General features: G+C 44.9%; 1 protein-coding gene across 1 annotated transcript in view; it reads right to left on the minus strand.

Annotated features, from left to right (window-relative positions):
• The window catches only part of LOC126354767 (uncharacterized), a 106,761-nt gene that overhangs the window by 62,429 nt on the left and 18,475 nt on the right, over positions 1-25,857 (minus strand). Inside the window, exons 3-4 of the mRNA XM_050004700.1 lie at positions 21,078-21,209; positions 6,041-6,294 (exon numbers count right to left, since the gene is read on the minus strand). Coding sequence (XP_049860657.1) covers positions 6,041-6,294; positions 21,078-21,209 — 386 coding nt within the window. The remainder of the gene's footprint in view (positions 1-6,040; positions 6,295-21,077; positions 21,210-25,857) is intronic.

Below are 25,857 nucleotides of genomic sequence, written 5' to 3' on the forward strand. Positions count from 1 at the left end.
ATTTGCGCAACTGCTTGGTGAAACTAAACACTTTCGGCATGTTCCAACTTTGGCGATACTAGTTGCATGAGTTTTTGAGGTGATGTGTGTTCGTAGAGTGTAGACAAACTGAAATGTGAAGTGGGGAACGGAGAATAATGTTCGCTTTTGGATATCTATGCTTTGCACTGGTGTTTATGGGGTTTGAGTAACGCTGATTAAAAAAATAAGCAACTTATTGCTGCCACTGAGACCGTCATGTGCGATCATAACATATATGGTTTGACAATATCTGAGCTGCAGGGCAAAATTTATTGAGTTAGGAGCACATATACAACTGAATTAAGAAAAATACAAGCAAGTGTAATTCTAGCTGTGGCAATCCTCTCGTCTACAGGAGTAAAATCCCATCGTTCGAGTTGGCCAACTCTTTGTTAAGGAATATTATTGACAGGAGGGAAGGCTATACAAATTCAAAAAGCTGCATTCTTTATTCTATATTCATCTATTTAAAACGTCGCTGCAGTGCTCCCCATTCACATACGTTAGAATTTTGAAATACTGCCACTGTAAAGATCTGTCTTCAGAAGAGTAGTTTGGAAACCATTCTCTTCTTAATGCGGCCTGCTTCGAGTAATTATTGTTGCTAATGTTAATAATTATTACTGTTTATGTTAATAATTGTTGATGTTAATGAAATAGCGTCATCACCAATTGAAACCGTATCTTATAGCATGCCGAGTGTTCTCGATTGTAATGCACGCGATATGGTATGTAATTTCATTTCTGGTAACAGTGCTTCATGCATTACAGTAACTTTATTCCTTATCGCATAATTAACGCTATTTAGAATAAATGTGAACAGTTCTGGTGACATTGTAAGATAATTATAAGAACTTATTCGATCTTCCGCTATAAATTATTTCAAGGATGCTGAGCAACCGAGCTGACGTCTTTTCTTCATCCAGTCACGAATCGAAACACGTTTCTTATTTTTTCTTATGGAGCGATTCCACGCAACAAGCTTTAACTCCATCACAGCTCGTGAGATGTGCAGCTGCCAAAACTTTTATTTCAGATACGACACAGGGACCCACAAAACGACGAAACTGAAGTGTATACTGGTGTCGCCGTGTCTACAGTCATACATGAAACAGAAACCACTCGTGTGCAACCCATTCCACGCAATGAGTGGCGCAACCCAATGTCGTCGTGTAAACTGGGCTTAAGGCTCTGTCATCCGGTGGAATAGTTCGAAACTTTAAACACGTCAGAAGAAGCATCAATTTGAAGCACCTAAACGGACACTATGCTATAGAGTGTGAATGTTAATAAAACCCAGAAACGGCAGCGACGGATTCCTGACTGGAAATAAAGGAAAAAAGGTCCTATCAACATGTGCCCGAAAATGCATCGTTACCACTGTGGTTGATGCAGCGTACTGTAAGCAGCAGAATGGTCTGATATTCAACTCGGGAGCAACCCGAGATGGGGTTTGTATACGGCCAAGCAGGTGGAAACGATCGAGAGGCAGCACAGCTATACCAAAATAAGTATCCCCACAGATATGAACCAAATAGCACAGCAAGCCGGAGTGGCTGTGCGGTTCTAGGTGCTACAGTCTGGAGCCGAGCGACCGATACGGTTTCAGGTTCGAATCCTGCCTCGGGCATGGGTGTGTGTGATGTCCTTAGGTTAGTTAGGTTTAATTAGTTCTAAGCTCTAGGCGACTAATGAACTGAGAAGTTAAGTCGCATAGTTCTCAGAGCCATTTGAAACAAATAGTACAAAATTTTAAGCCCATTTTGAACGTTTGTGTGATCTTACGTCCTTTCAGGCAGACGAATGCGCAGCGAGGCGGCGGACTGTGTGTGCACCAGATTTGGAGGACCGGGTTACACGATATTGAGACAAAGACAAGCTCCAGGAAAGTGGAACGCAAACATGGTGTAAGCCATAGTACGATTATGTGATCACACAAACGTCCAAAAAGCTGTTGAAAAGTTGTGTTACGTGGCTGGTGTCTGTGAAGGTGCTTGTTTTGGTTTAGCTCTGCTGCCTTTCGACCGTTACTTTCTGGTTGTTCGTACATAAACACCATGTCAGGTTGTTCCCGACACGAATACCAGACCATTCTGCAGCTTACACACAGCCTGTAACACACGGCAAAACATTAGAGGAGTTTTCACTCGTGAGAGCCATCTACCGTGGCAACGATGTATTTAGGGCCATATGTTCGTAGAACCTTTTTTTTCTCCACTACCAGTCACGAATCCGTCCCTGCAGTTCGTTGGTTTTATTGATTTTCACTCTGCATACACGATGTGCAAACGTTAAGCACCATTTAACTTTCGCGTTATGTCTCACTGTTAAGTAACGCACCTGGATGATACTTGGAACACGCGTAGAAACAATTCCTACCCTATAATACCCGGGGTAACTGAAAGAATTGGGCATTGAGAAGAACAGAAATGTAACTTTTATTCGAAGGCAATAATTACGCTGAAGTCACTGCGATTTATGGTGATCTCCTGGACATCACCAACGGCGGGACATGTTTCTTTAGAGGGCGTCTGATCATCGCGGTCGGCACTGCATGCTCTGCAACGTGCTCCCGTGCTAGTAAGGAGTTCTCGTGTGGGACGTTACATTTTCCCACCAGTGTGACTGACAACTGTTGGATGGTCGTTGCTGTATGTGGACGTGCTGTAATACTTCTTCCAACGCCGTCAACACGTCCTCGATGGGATTTAATTTAGGGGAATGGGCAGGGTAGCCTGTTAGCCGAATATCCTCTCGACTCAAGAACTGCTCCTCCTGCGCTCGCTGTTCGAGGCTGCCACGCGCTGTCATCCATAAAAATGAAGTCAGATATGTGGAACGAGAAAAGTGTCGCAATGAAGTCAGATATGTGGAACGAGAAAAGTGTCGCAATAACATTAACCAGTGAATTTACCGTGTTCAGAGATTACGAGGTGAGTGCACCCAAGCAATATTACCTCTCCCCACACCATAACATATCGATCACCAAAACAATCATGTTCAGCAATGTTCCTGGTGGCTTACGTGTTCCTACCGCTCTCCACGTCAGGATTCGTCAAGCATGGGAGGACACTGCAGGGCATTGCCGTCCGTTGTCATTACACACCCTATTAAGGACCATGTCCCATCTTTTTTAGTGTCTAGGGCCATCGTGAATTCTAATGATTTCAGTGTCATTTCTGTTCGTCTCATTGTGTATTTGTTTCAGGCACCCTCTGTACTACACAGCAGCACTTCTCTCTACACTACTGGCCATCAAAATTGCTACACAAAAAAGAAATGCAGATGATAAACGGGTATTCATTGGACAAATATATTATACTAGAACTGACATGTGATTACATTTTCACGCAATTTGGGTGCATAGATCCCGAGAAATCAGTACCCAGAACAACCACCTCTGGCCGTAATAACGGCCTTCATACGCCTGGGCATTGAGTCAAACAGTGCTTGGATGGCAGCTTCAACACGATACCACAGTTCATCAAGAGTAGTGACTGGCGTATTGTGACGAGCCAGTTGCTCGCCCGCCATTGACCAGCCGTTTTCAATTGGTGAGAGATCTGGAGAATGTGCTGGCCAGGGCAGCAGTCGAACATTTTCTGTATCCAGAAAGGTCCGTAGAGCACCTGCAACATGCGGTCGTGCATTATCCTGCTGAAATGTAGGGTTTCGCAGGGATTGAATGAAGGGTAGAGCCGCGGATCGTAACGCATCGGAAATGTAACGTCCATTGTTCAAAGAGCCGTCAATGCGAACAAGAGGTGACCGAGACGTGTAACCAATGGCACCCCATACCATCACGCCGGGTGATACGCCAGTATGAAGATGACGAATACACGCTTCCAATGTGCGTTCAGCGCGATGTCGCCAAACACGGATGCGACCATCATGATGCTGTAAACAGAACCAGGGATTCATCCGAAAAAATGACGTTTTGCCATTCGTGCACGCAAGTTCGTCGTTGAGTACACTATTGCAGGCGCTCATGTCTGTGATGCAGCGTCAAGGGAAACCGCAGCTATGGTCTCCGAGCTGCTATGGTCTCCGAGCTGATAGTCCATGCTGCTGCAAACGTCATCGAACTGTTCGTGCAGACGGTTGTTGTCTTGCAAACGTCCCCATCTGTTGACTCAGGGATCGAGACGTGGCTGCACGATCCGTTACAGCCATGCGGATAAGATGCCTGTCATCTCGACTGCTAGTGATACTAGGCCGTTGGGATCCAGCACGGCGTTCCGTATTACCCTCCTGAACCCACCGATGCCATATTCTGCTAACAGTCATTGGATCTCGACCAACGCTAGCAGCAATGTCGCGATACGATAAACCGCAATCGCGATAGGCTACAATCCGACCGCTATCAAAGTCGGAAACGTGATGGTACGCAGTTCTCTTCCTTACACGAGGCATCATAGTAACGTTTCACCAGGCAGTGCCTGTCAACTGGTGTTTGTGTATGAGAAATCGGTTGGAAACTTTTCTCATGTCAGCACGTTGAAGGTGTCGCGTCCGGTGCCAACCTTGTGTGAATGCTCTGAAAAGCTAATCATTTGCATACCATAGCATCTTCTTTCTGTCGGTTAAATTTCGCGTCTGCAGCATGTCATCTTCGTGGTGTAGCAATTTTAATGGCCAGTAGTGTATTTATGGTCCAAGTTTCATCGAGCTACTTTATTTGGCAGTCACATACATCGCGAAAGTTAGTTTTGTTAAGTTTTGCAATCTAGTGTATATTTGTGGATGCAAAAGATGGGGTTATTATTTATTAAACGACGCTAATAGAGCGAAATACTGAAACTCCCTGATGATGTTAAGGGAGGGAGCCAACATACAGCAGTACAGGAAGCTGTGCAGGAGGGTGTTTCGCTTCACATCATCTCCCCAATTCATTCTGCACTGGACATAGTCACACATGCTGCTTCTTTGACCAGTCTAATTTTTCATCACTCCCCATAATATCCTGACATGACACCCACTCAGTTTTTCCTCTTTCTCCAGAGTTCTCGATCAGCCAAATTGCGAACTCTTGCAACCAAGGTGGGTGCCAAGTCATCCATTGATGGTACAACTGTGTTACATTGAAGGGTGGGTATGCAGAGGGGGACGTGTTTGAGCCACGAAGACTTTTAATTGTAGGTATTAGAGGTCATATTTTTCGTATAGGGTTCCAGGTACGGGCATCACTGTTCTTCCCAAATTGTTACAGACTGTTTACGATGAATTTCATGAGTGAATATGTGTATTGTGACGGTGCAGTTAAAATACCTACCTCCTTGAAGAGGTAACTACAAGGCGGGGTGAGCACCACAGATTATTCGCAATGGTCGCTTCTGTGCAGTCATTACTTTCTTACCTTAGAAAATTATTCCGTCAGACATGAGTGTGCGGAAACAAATAAAAAATGTGTCGGAAGACCGATCCTTTTGTTTCCAAGACTAGCACTTGTACGAAGACCAAAAGTAGCTGAACTTAATTTTTTGGCAAGGTACTGAGGTACTGGAGGTACTGAGTGGAGCCCTGGACGCTAGAAAATGAAGTGCCAAGTGGAGAAATCGGAACAATTCCGACTTATTCTTGTGTTTCGGTTCAGTACAGGGGTGGCAGCGGTGGAAGCACACAGAAACATTTGCGCCGTGTTTGGGGATAATGGCACTGGACAGAGCACAATAAGAAAACAGTTTTCTTGTTTTAACTAGGATAATTTTGACATCAGCGAATCTCCACGTTCTCGGAGTTTGATGAAAACCGTTTAAACCTATTAATCCACAATGATTCAGATCAGTGTCCTCGAGAATATCCTGACATGACACCCACTCAGTTTTTCCTCTTTCTCCAGAGTTCTCGATCAGCCAAATTGCGAACTCTTGCAACCAAGGTGGGTGCCAAGTCATCCATTGATGGTACAACTGTGTTACATTGAAGGGTGGGTATGCAGAGGGGGACGAAAACTATCAGAAAGTTGCAGCTCGATGTTTTGAGGTGATACTCAAAACTGACCCGTTGTGACGTTGCCTACCTCCTGAGGAAGGCGTCGTCCAGGTCCCAGGGGTGATTGGTAGCAGCGACGAGGACGACGTGGGGCTGGCTCTTGCCGGCGCCCACTCCTGTCCCCGACAACAGCCCGTCCATGGCGACCAGCAGCTCAGCCTTAAAGCGGCGCGACGCCTCGTGCTCGCTGGGGGAGCCGCGCGCGCAGCACAGCGCGTCCACCTCGTCGATGAAGATCACACTCGGCGCCCGCGATCGCGCCTCCGCGAACAGCAGGCGGACCTGCAAACGCCAGGCATGCCTTGTACGCCACTGCAAGTTTAAACTGGAACCAACTTCTGGAAACATTTCGCAGGACCGCAATTTGCCTGTCATGACCTGCATCGGTACAGAGAGGTTTCGACTGTTGTCCTGGGCAGCAGATGGTCTAAATCTTGTACCAAATATAAACATTGGGCCATAGGTTGCCGGCGAATTGGTGCGCCACCACTCACAAACGACTGGCACCAAGTTGAAGCAGCATGAAATGATAGCCCATATTTTCCATCCAAGCTTAGATGAGTTCTATGCACAGCCATTGGAGTCCCCAAAAATTACCACTCTGTATACTAAACTTCGGTCACTGTATACTTCAACTCACCTAAACATTTAATCATGTATTCTTCCTACTGTACTGTATCCGCACAGTCAGTAAGATTTCGTCATTTTCTATCCTTACTGGTGGTGCAGTTTTAATGGCCAGGACTGTAGGACGCTCCGACAGTGAGAGCTCGGCATCCCATTGCCTTTTGCCCAACAACCTCTGACCTTCATAAGTTTACTCACTTAAAATATGTATGAAGTAATTACAAAACACAAATAAAAACCGGCATTATTAAGATACCAGTATGAGCAGATGTCAACACGCTGTACAGAAGCTATGTACGGTAATCAGTGCAGCACACATTCTGCATCTGCATCTGCACTTGCACCCACAACAGTGGTTTCCAATATAAGGAAGGATTAACCTCGTGGAGGGGGAACAGGTGTGATGGAAGGGAGTTAAATGAAATTTGATAAAGGAAAGAATAGTTAGGTTAATCGGACAAGTCGAGTCAACATTAATGCATCAGCTTCCATTGGTGACACACCAGAAGGTCACCAAGTTGCATATCTAGGATTCTGTATGCTTTTACAGTTTACTTCTTCAGTTAGACTTGCTAGAATGTGTAGGATGTGCTCATGTTGTGTGCGGACGCAGGAGGAGCTGGCCGCGGTTTGGAAACTGCTGAATGCACTTTTGGCTGCAGTCAATCACCTTCAGGCTGCTGCCTTTAGGAGTAGCATTGGCGGCGAACCTGGCGTGTCGCATGGACACTTGAGTTGTCGCTTGCTTCGCCCAAGGGCTCTGCTGCCGAGGCACCTCCTAGGTACCCGATGCGATGAATCTGCCCTCACAGAATGGTGACTGGCGGGTGGTAACGCGGAATGGAGGTCCAATGTGGAGACTAGCAGTCTGGCCTCGCCCATTCACTCTATGCGTGGACATGTGTCCGCTGCTTCAACAGGGTCCGAGCAGGCTCATGAGAGGGGGGAGGGGGGGAGTTTTGCGCTAGTTATCAGGATCTGCAACATTAGGTGATCTCTAGATAGACAGCGTTCAGGTTTGGAAAGAAAGACAATGTGCACTCGGATTGAGTGCTGGAGGACCTCATCTGGGGTGTCGAGGCAGCCCTGCCTCCGTCTATCAAACGTGCAGTCGTCTGCAAGTTGTGGATCATGTAGGTAACAACGGCTCCTTTTACATGGGTCCTAAGTCCATCCTCACTTCATATAGGCGTTTGGCGGAGGTGGTGAAAGCTCCTGGCCTTGCGTGTGGGGTGCAAGCAGAGCTCAAGAGTTCGCAGCTTTGATCTCAGAGTTGATCAGGGTCCTTGATTTGGAGCCGAGGGCAGGGTCTCAGCCAAAGGATTTGTTGACTCTGTGACGGGCTTGGCTGCAGATTCCGACATCTGCATTAACGGGTGGGGATTTGTAGTACAACCCCTTGATAGGTCAAGGATATACTACAAAAAGCAAGAAGCGACTCGGGTAGCAGAATACTTGTAGAGTGCATATGAGGGCTTTTTAGGCTAAGGTGGTTGTCTGAGGTACTACGATGAACACTCGCCAGACATTACACAGCAAGGAAAGTCAGGTCGCATTCAGGGTAAACACACTTCGACTGTCAAAATTTTCTCAGTAAATTGACGAGGTATTCGTAACAAAGTTCCCGAATTTATTGGACTCCAAGAAAGTTCTCGCGCTCAGGTTATACTTTGGTCCGAGAGCTGGCTGAAACCTGAAGTGGTATCTCTGAGATATTTAGCGAGTAGTGGAACATAACGTATTTCAGAAAGATGAGTTAGAGATCACAGGAGGGACCGTGTTCATTACAGTTGACAAAAATATAGTCTCTATTGAGGTCGATGTTGAGTGAGACAGGGAAGTTATTTAGTCGCGTATAACAAGTCCAGGTGAATCCAAGATAATTGTTGGATGTTTCTACCAGCAACCCGATACCGCTCTACCGGTTCCAGAGTCGCCAGTAACACGTAAAAACCCAGATCTTGCAATAGTAGTTGGAGGCGACCTTAACCTACTGACTATAGACTATGGACTTACTGCGCGGTTGCAGACGAACAGTCGTGCGAAGTGCTGTTGAACATGTTTTCTGAAAACTGTCTTGAGTAACTAGTTCGGTACCCCGCGCGCAGTGGAAAATCTTAGACCTTGTAGCTACATATAGGCCAGAACTTATCTACAACGGTGGTATAAAAATGGGGATTAGCGACCATGATGTCATTATAGCATTATCGTTACGAAAGTTAATAAACCAGTTAAGAAGCTAGGAGAGTGCTTCTGCTAGAAACTGCAGATAAGCAGTTTTAGCATCTCATTTGGTGAACTGACATTACTTAGTTCCAGTAAGATGGACGTAGAGGCATTATGGGCAAAGTTTAAAGAGACTGAAAGACGTTGTCTGCAAAGTTATGTGCCCAGTACGTGGTTTACGGATGGAAAAGATCGAACATGGTTTGATAACAAAGTTCGGAAAAAGGTGAGGAAGCAGAGGCTGTTGCACTATCAATTCAAAAGAGAACGCACAAAAGACGACAAGTAAAAGACAGCGAAGATTCTTGCGTCTGTGAAAAGAACTATGCGCGAAGCATTCGGCAACTACCGCCGTCACACCATAACAAAAGATCTGGCAGATAATCCGAGGAAATTCTGATCCTATGTAAAATCGCTAAGCGGATCTAAGGGTTCCATCCAGTCCCTTGTTGACTAGTCTGGTGTGGCAATTGGACATAACAAAACGAAAGACGAAGTTTTAAGTTTCGCGTTCAAGAAATCGTTCACGCAGGAGAATCGTACAAACGCGGCGTAATTTGACCATCGGGCAGACTCCCGTATGGACAACATGGTAACAAACATCTGTTGCGTAGAGAAACAACTGAAATATTAGAAGGCAAATAGGTCGCGAGGTCCGGATGGAATCCCAAGAGTACTTTATTGCCTTGGCCCCTTACCTAGCTTGCATTTATCGCGTATCTCGCGCCCAGCGACTGGAAGAAAGCGCAGGTGACTCCTGTATATAAGAAGGGTAAAAGAACGGACCCGCTTAATTACATACCAATATCTCTAACTTCGTTTTGCTACAGAATACTTAAACATATTCTCAGTTCGAATACACTAACTTTTCTTGAGACCGGCAAGCTTATGTCCAAAAATCAGCACGGTTTTAGAAAGCATTGCTCATGCGAAACAGAGCCTGCATATTTCTCCTATGATGTACTGCAAACTATGGATACACAGCAACAGGCAGATTCCATATTTCTAGATTTCCTGAAACCATTTGATACGGTGCCCCATTGCAAGCTGTTAATGAAGGTTCGAGCACATGAAGCAGGTTCACAGACATGTGAGTGGCTCAAAGACTTTTTAAGTTATGGAACCTAGTACGTTGTCCTCGACGGCGAGTGGTCATTAGAAACAAATGTATCGTCAGGCGTGCCCCAGCGAAATGTAATAGGACCGCTGTTCTCTATAAAGGTAACTGATTTGCCGGAGAGTGTCGCCAGCAATCTGCGGTTGTTTGTTGATAATGCTGTGGTGTACGGTTAGGTATCAAAGTTGAGTGGCTGTAAGTGGACACAAGATGACTTAGAGAAAATTTATAATTGGTATGATGAATGGCAGCTACACCGAAGCACCAAAGAAACTGGTATAGGCATGCGTATTCAAATACAGAGATATGTAAACAGGCAGAATACGGCGTTGCGGTCGACAACGCCTATATAAGACAAGTGCCTAGTGCAGTTGTTAGTTCAGTTACTACTGCTACAATGGCAGGTTATCTAGATTTAAGTGAGTTTGAACGTGATGTTATAGTCGGTGCACGAGCGATGGGACACAGCATCTCTGAGGTGGCGATGAAATGGAGATTTTTCCGTACGACCATTTGACGAGTGTACCGTGAATAACAGGAATCCGGTAAAACATCAAATCTCCGAAATCGCTGCGTCGGAAAAAGATCCTGCAAGAACGAGGCCAACAACGACTGAACAGAATTGTTCAACGTGACAGAAGTGCAGCCCTTAGAGCAAACTGCTGCAGACTTCAATGCTGGGCCATCAATAACTGTCAGTGTGCGAACCACTCAACGAAACATCATCGATATGGGCTTTCGGAGCCAAAGGCCCACTCGTGCACCTTTGATGACTGCATGACACGAACCTTTACGTCTCACCTGGATGCGTTAACACCGATATTGAACTCTTGATGACTAGAAACGTGTTACTTGGTAAGACGAATCTCGTTCCAAATTACATCGAGTGAATGGATGTGTACGGGTATGGACACAACCTCATGAATCCATGGACCCTGAATGTCAGCACGGAACTTTTCAAGCTGGTGGAGGCCCTCTAATAGTGTAGGGCGTGTACACTTGGAGTGATATGGGACCCATGATACGTCTAGATACGACTCTGACAAGTGACACGTACGTAAGCATTCTGTCTGATCACCTGCATCCATTCATGTCCATCGTGCATTCCGACGGACTTGCGCAATTTCAGCAGGGAAATGCGACACCCCACACGTCCAGAATTGCTACAGAGTGGCTCCAAAACCTCTCTTCTGAGTTTAAACACTTTCTCTGGCCACCAATCTCTTCAGACATGAACATTATTGAGCATATCTGGGATGCCTTGCAATGTGCTGTTCAGAAGAGATCTCTACCCCCTCGTACTCTTGCGGATTTATGGACAACCCTGTATGCTTCATAGCGTCAATTACCATCAGCACTACTTCAGCCATTAGTCGAGACCATGCCACGTCGTGTTGCGGCACTTCTGCGTGCTCGCGGAGGCCCTACACGATATTAGGCACGTGTGCCAGTTTTTTCGGCTCTTCAGTATAGCTCTAAGTGTGCAAAAATGTAAGTTAATGAGGATGAGTAGGGAAAACGAACGCGTAATGTTCGGATACAACTGTAGCAGTGTCCTGCTTGACACAGTCACGTCATTTAAATATCTGGGCATAACGTTACAAAGAGATATGAAATGGAACGAGCATGTGAGAACTGCGGCAGGGAAGGCGAATGGTCGAACTTCAGTTTATTGGGAGAATTTTAGAAAAGTATGGTTCATCTGCAAAAGAGATCGCGTATGGGACGCTAGTGCGGCCTGTTCCTGAGTACTGCCCGAGTGTTTGAGATCCGTACATGGTCGAATTAAAGGAGGAAATCGCAAAGAATCAGAGGCGGGCTACAAGATTTGTTACAACTAAATGTTACGCACATGCTTCGGGAACTCAAATTGGAATCTACGAAGAGAAGGTGAGATTTTTTAGAGAACACTATTGAGTAAATCTAGAGAACTAGCATTTGAAGCTGACTGAACGGTTCTACTGCCGCCAGCATACACTGAGCGTAAGGACTACGAATTTAAGATACGACAAATTAGGGCTCATACGGAGGCAGATAGACAGTAGTTTTTCCCTCGCTCTGTTTGCGAGTGGAACAGGAAAGTATAAGTACTAGTAACTTGGTGGTACAGGCTACTCTTTACCACGCGCCGTACGGTGGCTGGCGGAGTATGTACGCTACTGGCCATTAAAATTGCTACACCACGAAGGTGACGTGCTACAGACGCGAAATTTAACCGACAGAAAGAAGATGCTGTGGTATGCAAATGATTAGCTTTTCAGAGCATTCACAGAAGGTTGGCGCCGGTGGCGACACCTACAATGTGCTGACATGAGGAAAGTTTCCAACCGATTTCTCATACAAAACACCAGTTGACCGGCACTGCCTGATGAAACGTTGTTGTGATGCCTCGTGCAAGGGGGAGAAATTCGTACCATCACGTTTCCGACTTTAACAGAGGTCGGATTGTAGCCTATTTCGATTGCGGTTTATCATATCGCGACATTGCTGCTAGCGTTGGTCGAGATCCAACGACTGTTAGCAGAATATGGCATCGGTGGGTTCAGGAGGGTAATACGGAACGCCGTGCTGGATCCCAACGGCCTAGTATCACTAGCAGTCGAGATGACAGGCATCTTATCCGCATGGCTGTAACGGATCGAGTAGCCACGTCTCGATCCCCGAGTCAACAGATGGGGACGTTTTCAAGACAACAACCATCTGCACGAACAGTTCGACGACGTTTGCAGCAGCATGGACTATCAGCTCGGAGACCAGGGCTGCAGTTACTTCTAACGCTGCATCACAGACAGGAGCGCCTGCGATGGTGTACTCAACGACGAACCTGGGTGCACGAATGGCAAAACGTCATTTTTTCGGATGAATCCAGGTTCTGTTTACAGCACCATGATGGTCGCATCCGTGTTTGGCGACATCGCGGTGAACGCACATTGGAAGCGTGTATTCGTCATCTCCATACTGGCGTATCACCAGGCGTGATGGTATGAGGTGCCATTGGTTACACGTCTCGGTCACCTCTTGTTCACATTGACGGCTCTTTGAACAGTGGACGTTACATTTCAGATGTGTTACGACACGTGGCTCTGCCCTTCATTCGATCCCTTCGAAACCTAACATTTCAGCAGGATAATGCACGACCGCATGTTGCAGGTGCTGTACGGGCCTTTCTGGATACAGAAATGTTCGACTGCTGTCCTGGCCAGCACATTCTTCAGATCTCTCACCAATTGAAAATGTCTGGTCAATGGTGGGCGAGCAACTGTCTCGTCACAATACACCAGTCACCATCTTGATGAACTGTGGTATCGTGTTGAAGCTGCATGGGCAGCTGTACCTGTACACGCCATCCAAGTACTGTTTGACTCAATGCCCAGGCGTATGAAGGCCATTATTACGGCCAGAGGTGGTTGTTCTGGGTACTGATTTCTCGGGATCTATGCACCCAAATTGCGTGAAAATGTAATCACATGTCAGTTCTAGTATAATATATTTGTCCAATGAATACCCGTTCATCATCTGCATTTCTTAAAAGGTGTAACAATTTTAATGGCCAGTAGTGGTGTGTGTATATGTAGATGTTGAACTGATGCCCGCTTTTAAATTCTAACACGAAGTGTTTCCCGTATCCTCCACCAAATGGCTTAACAAACTCCTCATCTCTAAACTATTTAGGCTATTACAAACAGTGGAATTGCAAACTGTTTTGAATAAGTTTTTTTCCTGAGTTGAAACTTTTTCCTGCTTGTTTTGTTTATTGTATTTTTATTAGTGTAAGACGACTTTAGGTGAAACGTAATAAATCACATTAATTGTGTTTACTATTGAAGCAGTTGTTTTGTTTTTGATTAACCAGAGTTTAGCAGTTTTTTTAAGTGAATTGGATAGAGAAAGAGCGTGTGGTTAGGCTGACTGGACACGAAAGCAGTTAGGCTATGTGAGCCGCTACAGTTAATCATATCATAATAATTTATTTTTGTAATTTACAAATCGTTTTATCTTAAAAATCTTTTATATCACACTACTGACAATAACGATGATGTAGCTGATGAAACAGATTTTCTGTGTTCATATGTAACAGGCTAGCCTTTTGAGCCATCTGACAATGAAAGAGTAACTTCAGAAATTAATGTTTCTACCATAGTTCCAAGTCCAGTTCGTCCATTATCTCCTGTGTTGTTACATATCTGGTGGAAGTATAATGCAAGAACACTGAAGTTGTCATGAAGAAGAGATTTAAAAATTCACCGTCTGCTGGTACTCATACTCTGCCATGTGCTATGAAAGCCTGAACATTGTGGAGCATACACATGTACCACTTTCAGAAGGTGCAGGTACTGGGGCGCCCAGTTTCACAATTCGTACGGAGTCAGTGCAATGGTTTCTTCATTAAAATGTCCACGATGCTACCTTCTGCGCGCTCTTGTAATTGACATAAGAGACATACCGAACATCAAAAGTCGCGTGAGTCACATCTGGGACTATGATAATCTATACGCGATTACTGTTACATCTCACCAACAAAGGTTTTCCATGAAAATGTGGGCTAGAATGGTTGAAAACACTCTACCAGTATCTGTATTTCTTCCAGCATTCTTAAGTGCTACAGACTGCCAAGAGTTTCTGGAAATTTTGATTGTAACACGATGGTACCCAACACATTTCAGCCACGACGCACATCCACAGATAACTGTCGGCTTAGGGGAATATTAAGATAAGCCAGTTGTGCGTTTCATGATAACAAAAAGATGCCTGTCAAGCTCGATACAATTTGACGACAAATAACGCAAAGGCATAGTGTCTGATACGTAATGAGTCTCGGGACGGACTGTATGAATGTCAGCCGTATATTTAGTCAGACGTGCCATTAATAAAACGTAATTTGTGCGCAGTTCTCATTTATTCTCAAAAGATACCCATTACTTGTAGATGGTAATAGGGATACTGCACAAAAAAATGTTACTATATATATATATACACTCCTGGAAATTGAAATAAGAACACCGTGAATTCATTGTCCCAGGAAGGGAAAACTTTATTGACACATTCCTGGGGTCAGATACATCACATGATCACACTGACAGAACCACAGGCACATAGACACAGGCAACAGAGCATGCACAATGTCGGCACTAGTACAGTGTATATCCACCTTTCGCAGCAATGCAGGCTGCTATTCTCCCATGGAGACGATCGTAGAGATGCTGGATGTAGTCCTGTGGAACGGCTTGCCATGAAATTTCCACCTGGCGCCTCAGTTGGACCAGCGTTCGTGCGGGACGTGCAGACCGCGTGAGACGACGCTTCATCCAGCCCCAAACATGCTCAATGGGGGACAGATCCGGAGATCTTGCTGGCCAGGGTAGATGACTTACACCTTCTAGAGCACGTTGGGTGGCACGGGATACATGCGGACGTGCATTGTCCTGTTGGAACAGCAAGTTCCCTTGCCGGTCTAGGAATGGTAGAACGATGGGTTCGATGACGGTTTGGATGTACCGTGCACTATTCAGTGTCCCCTCGACGATCACCAGAGGTGTACAGCCAGTGTAGGAGATCGCTCCCCACACCATGATGCCGGGTGTTGGCCCTGTGTGCCTCGGTCGTATGCAGTCCTGATTGTGGCGCTCACCTGCATGGCGCCAAACACGCACACGACCATCATTGGCACCAAGGCAGAAGCGACTCTCATCGCTGAAGACGACACGTTTCCATTCGTCCCTCCATTCACGCCTGTCGCGACGCCATTGGAGACGGGCTGCACGATGTTGGGGCGTGAGCGGAAGACGGCCTAACGGTGTGCAGGACCGTAGCCCAGCTTCATGGAGACGGTTGCGAATGGTCGTCGCCGATACCCCAGGAGCAACAGTGTCCCTAATTTGCTGGGAAGTGGCGGTGCGGTCCCCTACGGCACTGCGTAGGATCCTACGGTCTTGGCGTGCATCCGTGCATCGCTGCCGTCCGGTCCCAGGTCGGCGGGCACGTGCACCTTCCGCCGACCACTGGCGACAACATCGATGTACTGTGGAGACCTCACGCCCCACGTGTTGAGCAATTCGGCGGTACGTCCACCCGGCCTCCCGCATGCCCACTATACACCCTCGCTCAAAGTCCGTCAACTGCACATACGGTTCACGTCCACGCTGTCGCGGCATGCTACCAGTGTTAAAGACTGCGATGGAGCTCCGTATGCCACGGCAAACTGGCTGACACTGACGGCGGCGGTACACAAATGCTGCGCAGCTAGCGCCATTCGACAGCCAACACCGCGGTTCCTGGTGTGTCCGCTGTGCCGTGCGTGTGATCATTGCTTGTACAGCCCTCTCGCAGTGTCCGGAGCAAGTATGGTGGGTCTGACACACCGGTGTCAATGTGTTCTTTTTTCCATTTCCAGGACTGTATATATATATATACAGGGTGTTTCAAAAATGACCGGTATATTTGAAACGGCAACACAAACTAAACGAGCAGCGATAGAAATACACCGTTTGTTGCAATATGCTTGGGACAAAAGTACATTTTCAGGCAGACAAACTTTCGAAATTACAGTAGTTACAATTGTCAACAACAGATGGCGCTGCGGTCTGGGAAACTCTATAGTACGATATTTTCCACATATCCACCATGCGTAGCAATAATATGGCGTAGTCTCTGAATGAAATTACCCGAAACCTTTGACAACGTGTCTGGCGGAATGGCTTCACATGCAGATGAGATGTACTGCTTCAGCTGTTCAATTGTTTCCGGATTCTGGCGGTACACCTGGTCTTTCAAGTGTCCCCACAGAAAGAAGTCACAGGGGTTCATGTCTGGCGAATAGGGAGGCCAATCCACGCCGCCTCCTGTATGTTTCGGATAGCCCAAAGCAATCACACGATCATCGAAATATTCATTCAGGAAATTAAAGACGTCGGCTGTGCGATGTGGCCGGGCACCATCTTGCATAAACCACGAGGTGTTCGCAGTGTCGTCTAAGGCAGTTTGTATCGAAACAAATTCACGAAGTATGTCCAGATAGCGTGATGCAGTAATCGTTTCGGATCTGAAAAATGGGCCAATGATTCTTTTGGAAGAAATGGCGGTCCAGACCAGTACTTTTTGAGGATGCAGGGACGATGGGACTGCAACATGGGGCTTTTCGGTTCCCCATATGCGCCAGTTCTGTTTATTGACGAAGCCGTCCAGGTAAAAATAAGCTTCGTCAGTAAACCAAATGCTGCCCACATGCATATCGCCGTCATCAAATGGTTCAAATGGCTCTGAGCACTTTGGGACTTAACATCTATGGTCATCAGTCCCCTAGAACTTAGAACTACTTAAACCTAACTAACCTAAGGACAACACACAACACCCAGCCATCACGAGGCAGAGAAAATCCCTAACCCCACCGGGAATCGAACCCGGGAACCCGGGTGCGGAAAGCGAGAACGCTACCGCACGACCACGAGATGCGGGCCGCCGTCATAAATCCTGTGCACTATATCGTTAGCGAATGTCTCTCGTGCAGCAATGGTAGCGGCGCTGAGGGGTTGCCGCGTTTGAATTTTGTATGGATAGAGGTGTAAACTCTGGCGCATGAGACGATACGTGGACATTGGTGTCATTTGGACTGCAGCTGCAACACGGCGAACGGAAACCCGAGGCCGCTGTTGTATCACCTGCTGCACTAGCTGCGCGTTGCCCTCTGCGGTTGCCGTGCACGGTCGCCCTACCTTTCCAGCATGTTCATCCGTCACGTTCCCAGTCTGTTGAAATTTTTCAAACAGATTCTTTATTGTATCGCTTTTCGGTCCTTTGGTTACAGTAAACTTCCGTTGAAAACTTCGTCTTGTTGCAACAACACTGTGTTCTAGGCGGTGGAATTCCAACACCAGAAAAATCCTCTGTTCTAAGGAATAAACCATGTTGTCCACAGCACACTTGCACGTTGTGAACAGCACACGCTTACAGCAGAAAGACGACGTACAGAATGGCGCACCCACAGACTGTGTTGTCTTCTATATCTTTCACATCACTTGCAGCGCCATCTGTTGTTGAAAATTGTACTACTGTAATTTCGAAAGTTTGTCCGCCTGAAAATGTACTGTTGTCCCAAGCATATTGCAACAAACGGTGTATTTCTATCGCTGCTCGTTTAGTTTTTATTGCCGTTTCAAATATACCGGTCATTTTTGAAACACCCTGTATGTGACAATTACTCCTCACAGTTTCTTGGTGACACACGATGAAACGCTCTTTTCACAAGAGATTCACAACCTTACTTAGACTCCATGAGATGAAATATCTACCAATACTCGTAGCAAACTTAGCACCTACCTAAACATCAAACTGAAAAAAATTAACATTGCTGATTTTGAAGTGACGAAACGAACAATGTTTAGTTAAAACCAAAATAAATGAAATACACGTTTCGTGTGATTTTAATTAGAACCTGGTAATCGTAGCCACTTATTTGTGGCTATCTTGCGTTAGGTGTCGACTGGTTCCTCGATCTCTTCGCATTGGTACCATAAAGATGTCTCCGTTAGGACATGCAAGTTGTGATGAATAGAATACCAACACACTGACACATGTTTATTTGATCAAGATCCGACGTTCTTAACTGCCCTCTAAGGTGTACTGGTATTCTTGGTCAGAGTCCAAATGTCAACAAAAAATTGATATATAATAAATATTTATCATGGATTTAACCTTCTAACTATCAGTATAACACCAAATATTAATGATTGATGTGCAGTTGCAAGCCCGCAATTATTCCAAGTATCACGATGTATGTCAATGGCAACAACTACTTAAAACTGTGTGGTGTAAAATCTGTTGTAAATAGCTTGAAAATCTAACATACAACAAACAAAAATTGTCACATCTACTTCATAAGAACCTAAAGATATGCGTATTTCAGACACTATAAAACAATAGAAAAATCTCAGTACTGATACACTGTTTTATGGAACACCTGGCCTGCACACGTTTTACTAGTTTTTACTTTGCTTTCTGATATCTGTAGACCGCATTTCCTGCTGTGCTGGGCATCATGTTTAACAATTTTAATAGGCGATGGTTAACAGCTCTTAAATGTTTTTTTAATGTCATGACCATATCACTCAGCCGTTCAGGCAAAGTAATTTTTACCGCAAAACCTGTATGAAGAACAAAGAAAGGCTGGAGATGTCAATCCTGCACCAAAGATGAGTAGTTATTAAAAATTAAAATTTTTATTCTTTCTTTAATATTTTCGACTACCTCGCTGGAATCTAATGTTACGAAAAGATTTTTGTATCATAAAAATCAGCTGGTGAACTCATTTTCGTGTGACTGTTAATTTTTCTACTCTTTCTTGGAAAGTTAAAATATGTGTCATGTAGGTGAGTGTTTGCGCGATGTAGTTCGTATTTCTGCTCCATACACGTCCTCTAGAACCGATGCAGAGAGAAGATGTTCGACCTCCTTCTTGTACTGTTGTCGGTGGAAGGAAGAGGTAAGGAACGCTTGAATGTACCATGACCCTGGAAGTTGGCGCTATAGTCCGATTAACATTTCTTGTTGGTTGACACTTCACGCGCTGTAGCTGGTTTCCTGCAATCAGCGTGCTCAACGTTACGATCAAAGTGTTTGCTATTGCCGGACGGCCACAATAATTGGTGAGTTCACTTCCAATTTCTTGTACGACTTTCTTTCTTGATGTGTTTGGAATTTTTGATCTCGATTCCTAAGCGTGCCCCTTTTATTTTGCATTTCATCAGAGACGATAAAACACGCACTCGCACACACACACACACAACGATGCTAATGAAATACTCATCGTTCACGTACAGCACTAACCAAAACAGGCTGGATCCGTTCATGTAAGACTAGAAATACAATTATTATCATCGGCCTACTTTAGGATATACCGAACTTTTCACAGGCTGCCAATCATCATTCAACTGGTTCTGGAAAGTCATTAATGTAGGGTGGAGGTGCAATGTAGTGGTTATAACGTGTCCCTAATGTGTGGAAAGTCAAGGGTTCGACTCTCCTTACACACTATGAAATTTTTATTTCTAAATCATATTCAAATGACTCACTGTTATTTTCATTCAGTAAGCCGGTTCAAATGTAATTATTTATTTCTGACACTCCATCCACCATGTCTGTTTCATCATCGTATTGACTTTTTTATTTGTTCTTATTTTTTTACTATTATTATTTTTTGCTTTGGAACGTGCATGTGTTGCCTGTCACCTGTAGCCAGAAATGCTCATTGGTTGATAACATGACAGTTCATGTAGTCCGTGTGAGTATAGTTTCAAGTAACCAATGAAAGCCGGCCGGTGTGGCCGAGCGGTTCTAGGCGCTTCAGTTTGGAACCGCGCGACCGCTACGGTCGTAGGCTCGAATCCTGCCTCGGTCATGGATGTGTGTGATGTCCTTAGGTTAGTTAGGTTTAAGTAGTTCTAAGTACTAGGGGACTGGTGACCTGAGATGTTAAGTCCCATAGCGCTCAGAGCCATTTTTTGAACCAATGAAAGCAAGAATTTACACTCTGATTTCGTGCTCAAACTGAAATTTTTCAGTCTCGAATTGATTAACAGCTCTGCCGCACATTGTTCACTGCCGTTTTCTCGGATATATTGCACATCAGGAGGTTGTGATTAGGTTACGACGCGAGTTTAAATTCAGGGCTATAAAACGCATCGTCTGTCGCAGTTTAATCATCGGCCCGTCAAATAAACTACCGAGAGAGCATCACGCATTTCCGTCACACCTCACAGCGGCCGCTTCCAACACCAGTCCTTGATTACACGTTAAGTAACAGTACTTGTGTTACCCGCCATGTTTGTGTCCCGCCAATAACCGCGTGGTAGGTGGCAGCCGATGTGGGAGCACTGTAGCGGAAATAGACAGGCGTCAATTAAGAAGTAATTTTAATGGATCTCTCAGTATAGTAATGAGGAACTTTACGCCAATAGCTTTTCTTCCTTTGCTAGCAATATAGCTGATATTAAGATTCTCTGAACCGGTATCTTTCTTGTCAAGAACCATGACACAAGCGTGTGTTAGTGACCTCAAGCCTGGAGGCGGGTGAGTAACTGAAGAGAGTGGTGCCAGTACTCACCAGCTTCTCGGAGTCGCCCCGCCAGCGCGATGTGAGGGTGGAGGAGGAGACGTTGAAGAAGGCGAGCTGCCCGCGGCTCTCTGTGGCCAGCGCCCGCACCGCCAGCGTCTTGCCCGTGCCTGGCGGCCCGGCCTGCACAGCCACCACCTTCCTGCTGCTGACTGTACGGGCTATACACAACTTCTGATTTACTTAATACGGGACTTAAGACCTTTAATTCCGTTTCAAACAGCTTTGGTATCCCATCTGGTGGTAACTAGCATTCTTTGATTAATAATTACTATTTCATTTAGCGACATTAGAACCTGCACGTCCCTAACTAATCCAGTTTAATTTAAAATTAGCATTAATGACATTAATAGAAAACTTTAATAAAATGTATAGCGTCAGATATTCTATTATTTAGTGCGTAAGTGCACTGTAACGAGCTGACGGTCCTTATTATTTCTGACTGAAATTTGTAAGCCTTTTGTAATAAATTATTGTACATTTTCGAAGTGCCTTATATTCAAAATATAAGTGTTTATAATATATTTGTAAATTTTTTGTACTTTTTATTGTAAATGTAGGAATTTATAAGTAGATATTAATTCTGCCTAGTTTTAATGTTACTTCAGATGTGTATTTGTTGTTTCGTAAAATATTTAAATGGCATTTTAACCAACACTGTGTTTTTTTTATGTTATGGACACCTCCACAAGATCAATCTTTCTGAGACCAAGGCAGTAACTATAGGAGAAAGCGCCCAAAGCTTTCACTGCATTCTTTTTACTTCTACTTCCTATCCGATAACCAAAACACTTCAGGCTAATCCTCGACCATAAACTAACACGGAAAAAGACAAACTACTGTTCGCCCGAACTTAGGAATTGCGTCCGTTCATCATACTCCACATATACAAGGCCTTAATTCGCCCAGTTCTCTCTTATGCCAATAAGATTATTGCCATTCCCTACAAACAATCGAATGCCCAGCACCCCGCCTCACCTTTCTATAGCCCTCTACACTCTCCTACTTCGACCCTGTATTAACTTATTAATTTGCCTTTTCTCCTCTTCCACGGTGAAGACATGACTTCTGAGGTCGCCATGACCAGTTTTAATATAATGAAGAAAGAAAGACGCCGTTTAGGAAATTTTTTTATGGTTATTAAGACTATGGGTTTCCACCTTTGGCACAGGTTATCTTCAGATTAAAGAAAAAACAATTACTGTGAATCACAGTTCATTATGATGCCAACGGCCTTGCCGTAGTGGTAACACCAGTCCCTTTCAGACCACCGAAGTTAAGCACTGTCGGGCTTGTCTAGCCCTCGAATAGGTGATCACGCGGGTGTGCCGAGCGCTGTTGGCGAGCGGTCTGCACTCACGCCTTGTCAAGCCAATTGAGGAGCTACTTGACTGAAAAGTAACGACTCCGGTCACGAACAGCGACAACGGGCAGGAGAGCGGTGTGTTGACCACATCGCCCACCGTATCCGTATCCAGTGACGTCTATCGTCTGAGGATGACACGGCGGTCGATCGGTACCGTTGGGTCTTCCGAGGACTGTTCGGACAGAGAGAGTACTGTTCACTATCAGGGCGAAGCTTCAGTCGAGGTTTAACTGATGCCCCTCTCTGATGATCTGCGATTCGCAACAAGTGCATTTGGATCTGAAGAAGACCTATGACAAAGGTCGGAACCAGTAATCCGAAGGAATACTGAAAGTGACTCAGAACGTGTCTGTCTTTCTTTACCTGCGGATTTCTTACATCTCCTCAACTTGCCACCAACCATCGTATCGTCTCATTCCTGATTATTTTTAACCCTCGCTCTCTCCCTCCAACCTTATGCCTATGCACTCTCCACTTTAACCAACTTCCTCTGATGGACCAGAAAATTTACCCAGAGCTTTACCCATCCTTCCGGGTTTAAAAGAATACTCATTTTCCTCTGCGCGCAAAGGTATATTTTGCCCCCACGGTCCTCCCTCCCTTTCCAAAAGCTGGGTTCGTGTTCATGCTATCCCCCTTCTCCATCCCTTTCCAGAAAACTCTCTCACGCCAGGCAGCCTCATGCACTACTCCCATTCTAAAACTAAGTGAATTGAAGTGAAGTGCTTTGTATTTTAAAAAACATCCATCCAAATTATTATAAATTTATGCTTGCATATTTTATAAACGCTTTCTGCTGAAGAGTGGCGTTACCGCTGGCAGTCCACACTCACCCTGAAAGGCGAGGGAAATGAAATAACAATAAAGGGAGAAACATTCACGCACATTCCAGGTTAGCTACAGCTTGCTTCTGTTAGTAGAAGTTGAAAATAAATGTACTCATTGAATTGATAATGGTAAGAAGTGTGGGGTAAAATGTTAGGCGGAGTCCAAGACTAGAATACAGCAACCTGGTTCAACTGTACGAAGGTTACAGTGTTATGCAAGATAAAGTAGCCACAGGGTAGACTGGCGTGGTGAGATGCATGAAACCAGTCTTCGGACTGAAGGCCACGGCGACACCACGATAGTCAGAGAAGTGGATAATTTCCGTTTAAGGCGAATGTGACCAAACTGTTACGACATGGTGCAGTTGTATATCGAAATCTATCTTGATCATGGTAGCCCTCCACGATCCGCCTTTCCAAACATCAGATTGACGAAACGTAAGACATGTGCCTTTTTTATGCAGCGTAATCACAAATTCCATGAAACATAAAAAAAATGTTGCAGGTAAGTGGGTAACCGTTACGTAACAAATGAGGAAAGAGAAAAAGTATTTTTTTTAAAAGTGGTGCCGGTGAGTTAGTTTGGAAAACTGCCAGCAAGTGCGCAATCAACCGTAGATGCTAAAAATGGTGGAGAACTAGGAACAAAAAGCATTTTATGTGCTACAATTTACCCGTTGCCAATAGGCAGTGAGTGTGCAAAGAGATTTCCATGATAAGTTTCATAAGACACCACCAGTTTACAACAGTATAGTAAAAAGGAACAAGAAATTCGAGGAGGATGGTTGTTTATACGATGCAAAACGTTCGGGCGGACAGAACAGACAGTGGACCCTGAGAGCCATGTGACATTGCGATATTCCACAGTCTACCCATCGACCTAGAGCAGAACTGAATGTCATTAAGCCAACAGTGAGGAAAACCCTTCTTAGGCGACTGAGAATTAAGCCGTACAAATTGCAACTACTGAAAGGCATAAACCATGACGACAAATTGCGCTATCTGTAACTGTGCGTTGATAAGGAGAACCATACTGTAAATGACGTCTTCGCAAGCTAATTAATCTTCACTGGCAACGTTACTTTTCATCTCTCAGAGAAAGTCAACCGACACAGCACATGCATAAGAGGGACGGAGAATCCACATGCAACTGACGAACACGTCCGACATTGTGGAAAAATTAAGGTACAGGAAGTATCAAAAAGAATCATTCGATTTGGAACGTCTATATTCTCGAACTAATAAACATACACAATAAATTTTGTTTTTTGATCAACGGGAAACTAAAAAAAATTTTTTTCATACCTTTTCGTAGGAATTCAATATGCCCTCCTTGTGATGCACGGCGTATGTCAATACGGTATTCAAATTGTTCCCACACTGCAGCGAGCATGTCTTGAGTTACAGCTTCCACAGCTGCTGTTAAGCAATGTTTCAGTTCATTCATTGTTGTTGGTTACGGAGGTTCATAAACAGAGTCTTTCGTAAACTACCACAAGAAATAATCACATACAGTCAGGTATGGTGACCTTCGGGGCCAGTGATGTAAGGCTGAATCATTTGGTCCAGTGCGACCAATCCATCGTCCAGTAATACTTCGATTTAAGAATTCCAGCACTTCCAGATGTCTGTGTGACGGCGTCCCATCCTGTTGGTTAATGAAGTCATTCGAATGAGTCGTGGGAAAAGACAGTTCTCAAGCATATCGAGATATGTGCATTCTGTAACAGTGTTCTCAGCAAAGAAAAATGGACCATACACCTTTTCCTGTGAAAATACACAAAACAGGTTACATTTTGGAGAGTCCCTCACATGTTGTACAACTTCATATGGTTGTTTCGTACCCCATATTCTCATATTATGACGGTTCACCTTTCCATTTAAATGGAATGTTGCCTTGTCACTAGACACTAAGCATGGAAGAAAACTGTCATCCTCCATCTTGTCAAGAACGAAATTACAGAAGACACGTTGTTGTTTGTCACCTCCTTGAAGAGCTTACAGTAGCTGAATTTTGTATGGTTTCATGTGTGAACGCCGGCGCAACACACGCCAGACGGACATAGCTGTTGAGCTGCACGGCTAATGGATTACTGCAGGCTCCTTGTGTAACTATGGCGGATGCCTTCGACGTCTGTGTCAGACTATCGGGGACGGCTCACGATTTATCTTCAAACATACAACCTATTCCTCGGAATTGTTCATGCCATCGTCTAGTGCTGTGTGCTGCAGGAGAATCCACACCATACCTAGTACAAAAGTCACGCTAAACAGTTATTCCTTACCCGCACTGTGCAAAACGTAAGAGTCCAAAGCGCTTTCTGTTGTACTGACACTATGTTTATTAGAACTAAAGTGGGCGCACACTGCTGCTACCTAGCGGAAAGTATGTAAAACCCGAGAGTTTGGTCTTTCCAACAGTACGTTGTTCACTCACATATCTCAAATAACATAATAGTTATGATTTCTTTTAGATCGGATGATTCTTTTTGATACACCCTGTACCCTGTGCTGTGTTCTTCACTGAGACAACTGCCAAATGCATCACCCAACTCGACATGCTGCAATTGTGATTCGT

The sequence above is a fragment of the Schistocerca gregaria genome, chromosome 1 (genome assembly GCF_023897955.1).
Source record: "Schistocerca gregaria isolate iqSchGreg1 chromosome 1, iqSchGreg1.2, whole genome shotgun sequence".
Lineage (NCBI taxonomy): Eukaryota > Metazoa > Arthropoda > Insecta > Orthoptera > Acrididae > Schistocerca > Schistocerca gregaria.